The following is a 10,798-nucleotide window of genomic DNA, read 5'->3' on the forward strand; positions in this document are numbered from 1 at the left end:
AATCAATGGTCATCTACTAAGGGCCGGGATATTATTACATTTTTTTAATCATGATTAGCAATTTATAAACTCCTAAAATCCCCTAAAAGCTACGAGCCTGGAATCCAAGATGGTGATTTTGGACCCTTGAAATGTGGGCCTACCCGATCCATTCGTTTATTGGATGTTGCAAGATTTTTAAAATGCATCAATAAATCTTAGTGTCTAAGCTTCTCTAAATTAAAGCATAATTTAAATTAAGAACGATTAATCAATTAATCGAATATTATTACAATTTCCCTCTCAAACGTGTGTAGGCACACGTGGCTCTCTTTCTCTGCTCAGTATAGAAGAAATAATATTGATCTATTGTTCGTTTTATGCGTGAAGCAAATTTTCTTCGCGCATTGTGATCCGAATATCGAACTCGCCACAACCCTCCGAAGCAACTCATAAACTCTTGTATAAACCCTAATTTTCTACTTTAGTTCCTTGTTGATGATCATAGGTGAGCTATTTTTCACTTGCTTCGCTTTAGTTCTCGCTTTAATCCGTGATTTTAGGCGTTTGGATGGTGATTCTGCTTGCATGATTGAGTTTTGCGGTGTTGTGGCTTTGAATGATTGATTTTATTCCCTTGTTGTTTGTCTTAGCTTTAACTTACGTGTTTCAACTTTTTGGTGCTTCTCGAGATCATGACTTCAATATTATGGAGATATGCTTCTTTCAAAACTTTGTGAATCTTTTCGTTAACGGTTTCCGTCAAACTATTTTCTCCAATTTCATGTTAGTGAGGCTGGATTGAATACCGTTGGATAAAAATATGCAGCTGTGCTGTTTCCGATCTTACTTATTTGGTGCATGAAATGTAGCAATTCAGCTGTTTCCTGAGTTTTCTTATGCGCTGCATGAGAATGTAGAAGCATCATACTAAGCTTGGATATGGAATTTATTGCATGTTTAGTTTACAGTCGAGGGAATGCTTCATGCTGACAGCTTAGCTTCTCAAGGTTTTCTCGGATGCTACTTGCTCCCTACTGTTATGAAAATTTAACTTCCTTTCTAGATTCATTTTATTTGCTCCCTACATTTATTTTGTTCATAGCTGTCAATGTGATAAATTGAGATCTCTATACATGGACTATAAATGAGTTCCTATTCATTATATGCCTTTTTGAGAAGTATTTTGACTATCTGTTTTGCTTCTTATGTGTACATTTCACAGTTCAATCCTTCCTAGAGTTTCAATTTCAGGGTTTCATATGTCTAAATGACTTAGCCTGAGGTTGTTTGCTTTTTTTACTACCCTTCTTTGGTTAATTTGTACTTCTCATCTAGGATGATTACATTTGGTGCGTTAAGCTGACATTGTTCTTGTTTAATGTTTTAATTTCTTTCTTGAGCAACATATTTTGTTTATCTGAAACTAATTTTATTTATTATTTATGTTCTCCTTTTGTTTAAAACCTGTTATGGCTCCCCTACTATATTGATGCTATTTGTGGTTCTATGTGTTGTTTCTCTGCTCTTTGCAGGTTCTCCTGCTTCATATTCGTCGTTGCTACTCTTTTGAAAATTTAATTTGGTGTCATATGTAGTGGCTCTACGCACTTTCAATGCTTCCATTTGTCTCTTGCTCTTGTGACTTGGCAGCCTTGAAGATTCTGATGCAATGGCTACTAGTAACAAATTTGACTTGCCTTCTGGTAGCCCAGAGGGTTCCTCATACGCCAATGGTCCACGGAGCTACTATGCTGTTTCTTCATTGGACAGATCAGGAAGCTTCCGTGAGGCTACTGAGAACCGAGCTATGTCGTCCCAGCCACATGCGTCAAGAAGTGGGTCTACGTTATCTCATGGTGATGTTGTGAATTTGATACAGTCTTTGCCACTTGACATAAAACAAATGGCAGCTGGTCAGAAATTCCCTCGACAAGGGGAGATCAAACGGATGATAACTACTGCTCTTGGCATTTCACAAGATGATGCTTTAATTGGTAATGTTAATGTAAAATCTCTACCTTCTTCTTTGCAAGGGGAGATCAGAAGAGTCAAGGCTATTCTCAGTGATGGATCTAACAAGGCCAGGTATTTATTGTATTTATTTGTTCTTTTTATTTCAATTTTAATATGATTATGTTTGCTGGATTAATTTAACTATTGATTTATTTTTGTGTTATCGGTATGAGAAGTGGCAGAAAGTAGTATCAATTGTATCCAGCTGGTATATATTAAACCTTAAAAAAATCTCACTCCATGTGATAATTTTCATCTTACCAGCCATTCCTACCTGTTTTTTGAATGATATTCCTACCAGTTCATTTATATTTCCGGATGCATTTTTTGATTAAACCATTTGTAGATTATTTTTGTCAGCTTAGAATCATAGAAGTGATTGTTCAGATTCTTGAATTGAAGCCTATCTAGTGTAGGGCATTCCAAATGGTGAGACCAGGTAGCATGATATGCACTACTTGCTGTCTTCAGTACTTCTGTCAGTTCCTTTTGACATTGGATTATTTCTCGGTCCTGACATACTTGATCTTTAATAGTTCTCGTTCAAAAGCGTTTGGAGAAGCTGCACTGGTTGTGGACAAGGCTCGTCAGAGTAGTCTCTTAAGGAAAAGATCTCGATCGGATATCTCATTTAGTGAGTGGCTGAATGTTGCGGGTCTAGGGGAGCGGTCTGTCCCTGGAGGAAGCGCTCCTAAGATGGGTTCAGAAAGCCATCTGACAGCTGCTGGTTTTGAGGTGGTGCCTCAAAAGCCCGAAGAGAAGGGAAAGAATGCAGTCCCCAGCAAACGTATTCGGACATCCATGGTTGATGTATGGCTTTCATCTTGAGATTCTGCATTTAGTTCCTTGTCTTGTTCCTTTTCTTCCTTGAATAGTTTATGTAAATGTGTCTTCTATTTTGAACTCCTTTCAAAGGACTTACTTGCAGTTTATAATTTCTCCAGATGGACGTTCGGGCTAATGCTCTTGCTAGGCCCATTGCATCTCTAGATAAGGACAAGGAATTGTTCAGGCTTGTAAATGGCTGCAGTGCTATTCAATCTGAAGAAAAAGGTCAGGCATTAGCAACTGGTACAGTGGAAGGCTGGGAAAAATCAAAAATGCGTAAGAAACGATCTGGGATTAAGTTTGATATTTCTGGTAGCGGTGCTTCAACTAAACCACCTCTTGATGGTGAGCGGGACGTCAAGCGGGGTATCCAGCAAAAACTTGACAATGATGCACGAGCACGTCTGAGCACTTCCCAGGGCTTCAGGTGGTGTTTCATTTCTCTGTAGCTTTTCTACTCAAGTTTCAAGGAAATGTTGTCAACACAAACGGACAAAATTCTGTGAATTTTCTCTTTCTGCCTTTAAGCATGAGAGTTGCAGAGCACAGAGTCTTTTTTATTTAGAATAAGTTATACCGTAAATGAAAATACTTTTACTTTGGAGTATCATTTACGTGGAAAAGTGAATTAACATCATCTTCTTTGTGTACTTACTGTCTTAGCATGTGCAGGTCTGGACTTGCCAATGGTGGTGCTGGAGTTGGAAAATCTGAAGGAACCTCTCAGCAGAGTGGCCTAAGTAACCGTTCTACACCTCGTATTGATCAGGATACTGGGGCTCCGCTGGTTCAGCGAAGAGATCATGGTGGTGGTTCGGACAAAGAAAGGATCACTCTCAAAGCTACTAGTAGGTATGTTAGAAGCGGTTATGGGTTTCTGCAGGTTTTGACTAAACTTTTCCCTGCTTCCCAACCTCTTCCAAACACCCTTGCAGCTACATAAGAAGTTGACCCAAACCCTTCCCACTCACCTTGTTTTTTCTATTCCTTTGAAATTAAGGAGTTAATTATTTTGTTTTATGAGTAAAACTTGAGGATTGTATATAAATAAGTGTGGAAAAATACCAGTTGGAGGTTGGTTTTAAGAAATCTGTCCTTTTCATGTATGTTTTACTCAATCCTGTCCCTTTACTGTTCGTACTCTATTGTAACAGTACCTTTTCTCTTTTTTTTTCTTTCTCATAGAAATTTTTATTTCTCTGTATTTTTACATTTGTTCCTCCATCAAATACCCAGGTCAAGTCCACGTGAAGAAAATAGTGCTGCTAGACCTGGTCCTGATCTTATGTTGAAAATGAATGTGTCTGCCCGGGCACCAAGATCAAGTTCCTGTTTATTATCCAAGCTATCTCCAAATATTCCCCGTCCGATGGAAACTCCTGAAGAGTTTGAGAACTCGCAGTCTGTAAACAAATTCCACCCAGTGGGTGGGCCTAACCGAAAGCGTATGGCATCTGTGCATTCATCATCACCTCCTGTAACCCATTGGGTTGGACAAAGGCCTCAAAAGATTACACGAGTCGCTAGAAGAACAAATTTTGTTCCCCTTGTTGCATCTCATAATGAAGCTCCACCTATAGACACCTCGATGGCAAGTGGGTCAGGTACAGAAAATGGGTTAGGATTTAGTAGACGTTCAGCCGCTAATTCACCACAACAGGTCAAACTGAAAAGTGATCATATTTCTTCGACTGGCCTATCAGAAAGCGAAGAGTCTGGTGCTGTTGAGAGTAAGGGCAAAGATAAAGTCAGTAAAAAATCTTGTGATGGAGATGATAAAGCAGGAACATCTGTTCAAAATGTAGCAACTATGATGTTGCCTACAAGAAAGAATAAGATGGGTCTGGATGGAGATCTTGGTGGTTGTATTAGAAAACAAGGGAGGACTGGACGGGGTTTTGCTTCCTTGAGGTCTACATTGACTTGTGGAACAGAGCAGCCTAAAAATGGAGTTACATTAAAACAGATGAGAAGTGCAAGACTTGGTTTTGATAAGAATGAGAGGTGAATTTTTCCTTTTCTTATATATAAATTTTATCTCTTGAATTTTTGTTTTTTGTTCTGTTTTGTTTCCTCTACTTGCCCTTTTTTTTTCTACTTATGGTATATCAGCTTATTGCTGCTCACCTAGGTAATTATGGCTGCATTACAAAGGAGAAAGTATGGGCAGTGAAGAACAATGGAAAACTGTGTTTGAATCCAGATCATTTACTTGCTAGAGTAGATAATTTAAGGCAAAACATTGCATAAATTCACAAGCACAAACATGATCATGCACCCACACTCACGCACAACTAAGAGTTGCCTATGGTCTGAAGGTTGGGATTTAGTTTGCTAGATTTGTATTGAAGGTCTAAACCTCGAAGCCAAAATTTTGGACTATTAGAAAGGAAGCATCTAAATATGCTTTCTTTTTGTGGATTTTTCTTATCCAGCCCCTCCTCTCTCTGAATAAAGATTTAGTATTTTGGTCATGTTTTCATGTTCTCATCTCTGCATAATTTCATGTGCTCTATCTTCCTTTCCATCTCTGTATATTTTCAGATTTTTGCCAAGCTAACTACAATATGTTTCCTTGACTCAGCAAAGCAGGTCGTCCACCGAACAAGAAGTTGGCTGAGCGCAAGGCATACATACGCCAAAGGGGTGGCACTAATAGTGGATTTTCAGACTTTGCTGGTATTTGATTTGTGTCATAGTTATTCATTTTTTTTTTTTTTAAATGTGGACTCTTATCTGCACATGAAATTTTAATTCCCGTTACTAGAGAGATGTGCACATGTGATTGGATGGTATTTGAGTCATCCTGTTTTTGCCTCATTCCTTGCTTTGTACTACCCCCAAGAAGTGCTGACATGGTATCTAAATGACGAGAATAGAATTTTCAAAATTAGTGGATTTAGTAAAGTTTTTTGCCTTGCCTTTTGGGTAGAAATAAGTGTTAGCATCTCAGTACTTGCTCTATTCACTTGGAAATCATAGAATGAGTTTCCTTTTGACAGGAGAATCAGATGATGACCATGAAGAGCTGCTGGCTGCTGCAAATGCTGTTTTGAGTACAAGTATTATCTCTTCCTTACCATCATAGTTATAATAGCTTACATGGGAAACTTTTAATTATTCCTGTACAGGTAATGCATTTTTGAGCCCATTCTGGAAGCGAGTCGAGCCAGTCTTTGGTTTTGTCTCTGAAGAGGTTGTAGCCTTTTTGAAACAACTGGTAATTGCTTTGCTATCTTGCTTTTGTTCCTTGAGCTTTTTCTTATTGGTCACTCTGCTTTAACATAATTTTGAATGAGGTCAGATTCTCCTTGCTGAGCGGTCTCTTGCCAATATCCACGGTCCAAATGATGTGGATCCAAGTTTAAAGGTATGACCCTTCATTCAAAATAACAATCTTAGTTTGCATCTCTGTGGGTTGTCATTCAATTTCTTTTCTCTTTTGTCTTTCAAATGACTATCAGCTTTCAAAAAGTTAGATGTATGCATGTAATCTCTTCTTTCCATTTTCATCGTAGAAGTGGCCTCTTTGGGATTGGCCTACATTCCAAAATCATTATTATCTCAAAAGCTGCATTCTATGGCTTCACTATCGATTCAAATAACTCTAGAGTTTTCCTTGTTTCTGTATAAATACCATAGAAGGAATTTTCATATTGTTGGTTTGGGTTGTTAAACTTGACCAAGAATTGACTTATCCCTATGAGATTTGCAAAGTCCATCTCTGCTTTCTAGCAGGCTTGACCCCAAATCAAAAGGTTGGTCATGGTTTGAGAAGTTCCGATCAAAGGTTGGTTGGGTGCTCTTGTGCTGCAGATGTGTGCAGGTTTATGTTCAACCAGGGTTACTAAGCCTTAGAAACACAACAAGAATCCTAGCAGATCTTAAAGCTTGTTTGTTTGCAATTATCGTTAAAGTGTAATATGAACATTTTTTTAATTATGATCAATTAACTATTTAAGATTTTTGTAGTATCTTAATTATTATTTTTATTTGAGTCATGCAATTTTTGTCAAACTGTTCAAGTCATCATTTCATAGTTCTATGTGGGGAGCCCTCAATTTTTTTAATGTTGATGTTGAGGAATGCCCCCAAACTTTTGGGTCATCACAACAAGAACCTGCATCCTAGCCTTGTCAATGGTTCATAATGCGAGCAGCTGCTTAGGGAATCTTTCGTATTGCACATACCTGCATGATATGTGATGGAGCAATCAGTGGAATCCACAGACACCAAGAGGGAAGGGAGGATTGTGCCTGCAAAAGTAATCATAAAGAATTTCTTTGGTGGCTTGGGCCCTTGACTCAATGGCCACATTGGGCGGGGAGGGGGTTTCATGTGTGAGTTCTGGAGTTCAAGTCTCACTACGCGTAAAGGGTGTTTGTGTAATTGACATTCAAAAAGAATTACTTCATAAAGATAATAAATGCTTATTCCACTTTTGAGTGTGAAATTTTTGTCCTACTTGTTTGTCATGAAAATACATTCCAAACTAAAAAGAATGCAAGTCTTACCTTTTTATCTGTTTTTGTTTCAATTTTGTTTGGATGTTTTGCTCTGGATGTTGCCTTTGTTTGTCGATCTGATCCATTGCTTTGTTCTTAGGGAGATGTTGGATCTACTTTGTTGCCAGCTATGGAAACACACATTAATAAAGAAATCTGTGAGAGTGCCACAAGCAGAATTGGGCTAGAAGACTCTGAGAGGATCGTTGGGGCTAATGACATGATTCCACTTTCAGTGAGAGTGTTAGCAGCTACAATTGATATTGATGAGCTTGAAGAATTATGCTGCAGTACTCATCAGTCTGGAAATGAATATATGCCAGATGAGGGATTGTGTTCGAAAGACAGTGAAACATTAGAAAACTGTCATACTGTTGGCAGTACTGCTTCAAATGGTTATAGATTAAATGCAAGCAGAAGATACTGTGACGAGCTGGGACTAGATTGCCTGTCACAGGTGGATCTCATCTCTGATGCACATGTTGGAGTGAGCCCACACTATGGGTCAAAGGAGAATGGACAGAGGGCCTACTGCAGGGTTGATGATGATTCTCAATATGCTAATATGACCTTGGATGAAAAAATTCTTCTGGAGCTTCAGAGCATCGGGATTTTCCCAGAACTGTTGGTAGGTATATTTCAAGAAAATGGAAAAATAAAATATAGAAGCTTTCTTAGTTTCTTTGTCATTTTCTTCCGTTCCTAAAGGATATCGTTATTCTTTTGTGTGAACTTGTGGCCTCGGCATTCTATGTCTTGGTACAAAGCTCTGAACTGAACATGTCATTGTCTCATCTGTTAAAGTTTCCGTTGGCTTCTAACATGTGGTGGTGCTTTTTTTTCTTGTTTTTTGAGAGGTGTCAATAGTGACTTTATTACCTGTGTCCTAAATTGTTTTTACTGGATGCCATTATGTACTTCTGTTCATTCAATTTGTCTGCCTCATTTCAGCCTGATCTAGCGCCAGGAGAAGGCATTGGAATTAGTGAAACAATCAGTAAGTTAGAGTGCGAGCTCAATGAACAGGTATTTTCCTAATGAGATTTTCAGTGTCTTGTTCATCAGCTGCTCTCCAATTATTTTGTTACTGTGCCATTTTATTTTCCTTTGTTTGTATGAGGCACGTTTCACTCATCAGCCCTCTACATATGGTCCCTTAACCATATATCGAGACATGTTTCTTATGTGCTCTTAGTTATGTTGAGTCTGGTTCACTGAGAGTTACTCATGTCTGCAGTTTGAAGTTTGGACAGAGACTTGATAAAATTTTAGAAACATATGGGTTATGGGCCCCATGAAAAATCTGGAGACTTTCATAAAAAAATTTAAAAAATATGGAAAATAGATAACATACTTGAAAACTTTCTAAAATATGTAAAGTTTCTTGTGGCCTTATGATGATGTAAAATTTTCTCCAAGTCTTCATTTACGTACTGGATGACTTACATATGCCAATTCATATGTTTCATCATCACAACAGAAGTTATTCTATGGTTTTCATCGTGTGTCTTTTAGGTTGTAATCCATGTTTATGTTGACTTTCCATGCATTTAATGTCATTTCTGCTTAGACTTGTTGCGAATTAAAGAATTGGGAATGTATGGCAGCCCATCCTTGAGTAACTAAGAATTCTTAGAGTCTTGCGCAAGTTTGAGCAATATAACAGTGCAAAATTCAGACTAGTAGATATTTGACATATCCAAGTAAATGTGCTGTAAATGTGCTTGAGAAGTCAAGAATTTAATTGATTTTACTATGTCAAGCAGAAGTTCTTCATAATCTTAAATACCATGAGAGCATGATACTGATCCCTCATAAACCATTTTTGTTGATTTAAATAGGTGATAAAAAATAAAAGTGCATTACTGAAAGTTGAGAAGGCTGTCATGGAGGCAAAGGAGGTTCAAGAAAGGTAACACTATACGCGTCTTTTGAAATTTTCTGTGCATGACTGATTATGCATGCATCTTTTCCAACTATTTCTTGCATGATGGATCTAATTGTTGACATTTTTCTGGCTATTTAGGAAATTTGAGCCACTTGCTATGAACAAACTTATTGGAAAGGCGTATGACAAGTACATGGTGAGACTCACATGCTGATTCCCTGAAGCTCTCTCTTTTTTAATTTGTCATGAAAAGATCTTTTATTTGGGTAGGTAATGAATCTTTGCCTTTACAGGCTTATTGGGGTCCAAGTGCATCTGGTGGGAAAAGTTCCAGCAACAAAATGGCAAAGCGTGCTGCCTCTTCTTTTGTCAAGAGAGTTCTGTCAAGATGCCACAAATATGAGGGTACTGGCCGAAGCTGCTTTAGTGAACCTGCTTTTCAACATTTGCTCATAGCTTCTCAGCGAAAAACAGAAAAAATAGATGTTGCGGGAGGGGTAGGTCCTGCTGATTCATCTATCGAAAATGCTGCTTGTCCTTCTGAAAAGAGGGATTCTTCAGGTACTATTCTCAACTCTTGCAGAAGTTGAAAGATCAGTTTGCTAGGTTTGCAGTGCTTTTTATTAATTGCCACTCCTTAACATCTTTCATCCATTTTATTCAGGTCATATCTCGGGTTTAAATTTGCAATATTGTCAGGAAATGGATGGTCATGATAAGTATAATTCAGTTGCTGTTCCGTCACACAGTCATTTACCTGAGAAAACTTCTGGGAAAGAAGATATTTCTACAAATAGACTGAAAAGGAGAGTTTTGTTGCTTGATGATGTTGGTGCCAGTATTTCCCTGCGAGGCCCTTCAGGTCTTGCTGGCTCTCTTTCAAGTGGTGTGAAAGGAAAGAGGAGTGAGAGAGAGAGGGATGGAAAAGGGCATGCCAGTGGGGCTACTCCTAAAGTTGGACGACCAGCTTTGGGCAATGCAAAGGGTGAAAGGAAGACAAAATCAAAGCCTAAGCAGCAGACGACCCAGTCATCTTCGGTGGAAGGTCTGCTTGGCCAGGCTTCAGAACTACCTAAAGCATCTTCCTCTCAAGTCTCCAGACCGTCTGAGATGGCTAGTAATGTACATAGGAAGAAAGGAGACGAGTCTGGAAAGCAGTCCACCCTAAATAAATCTGAAGCTATTGAGACGGATGTGCTGGGTGTTTCTGATGACCTTGACGATCATGGGCAGGATCTTGGTTCATGGTTGAACATCGAGGATGATGGGTTGGTGGATAATGACTTCATGGGTCTTGGAATCCCTATGGACGATCTCTCTGACTTGAACATGATGGTTTAAAGGGGAAGATCTTGTAAATATCTGTGAATTATGCAAGATAAAAGAGTACAGACCACAACATCGGGATATATAAGTAGGTTCTATAGATTCTTTTAGGTTGTCTAGAGAAGTTATCTGGGAGCAAATCCTTTTTTCAGCGTCAACACGGTACGCTTGAGCTGTAATATCTAATATCGAACTGAGTACAATTTTTGCAGTAAGAGCACTTGTCAATTGTACATAAATATTTCATATATCGAAT

At 38.5% G+C, this 10,798-nt stretch overlaps 1 protein-coding gene across 2 annotated transcripts; it reads left to right on the plus strand.

Annotated features, from left to right (window-relative positions):
• The first annotated feature begins 377 nt into the window (after positions 1-377).
• LOC137965810 (uncharacterized) lies at positions 378-10,798 on the plus strand. 2 transcript variants are annotated; one of them, XM_068812162.1, is made up of 16 exons: positions 378-487; positions 1,515-2,067; positions 2,532-2,805; positions 2,940-3,250; positions 3,496-3,675; positions 4,060-4,827; positions 5,408-5,502; positions 5,826-5,885; positions 5,955-6,043; positions 6,128-6,193; positions 7,429-7,956; positions 8,280-8,354; positions 9,170-9,240; positions 9,355-9,412; positions 9,510-9,777; positions 9,881-10,798. In XM_068812162.1, exons 2-16 carry the CDS (start codon positions 1,652-1,654, stop codon positions 10,555-10,557), a joined length of 3,936 nt encoding a protein of 1,311 aa, XP_068668263.1. In that variant the 5' UTR covers positions 378-487; positions 1,515-1,651; the 3' UTR covers positions 10,558-10,798. The 2 variants fall into 2 exon arrangements, with proteins under 2 accessions (XP_068668263.1, XP_068668264.1); XM_068812163.1 differs by having other exon boundaries at positions 5,955-6,019.

The sequence above is a fragment of the Aristolochia californica genome, unplaced genomic scaffold (assembly GCF_029961685.1).
Source record: "Aristolochia californica isolate CCGP_79_NKW_82.1479 unplaced genomic scaffold, dmAriCali1.0.hap1 SCAF_5, whole genome shotgun sequence".
Taxonomy (NCBI): domain Eukaryota; kingdom Viridiplantae; phylum Streptophyta; class Magnoliopsida; order Piperales; family Aristolochiaceae; genus Aristolochia; species Aristolochia californica.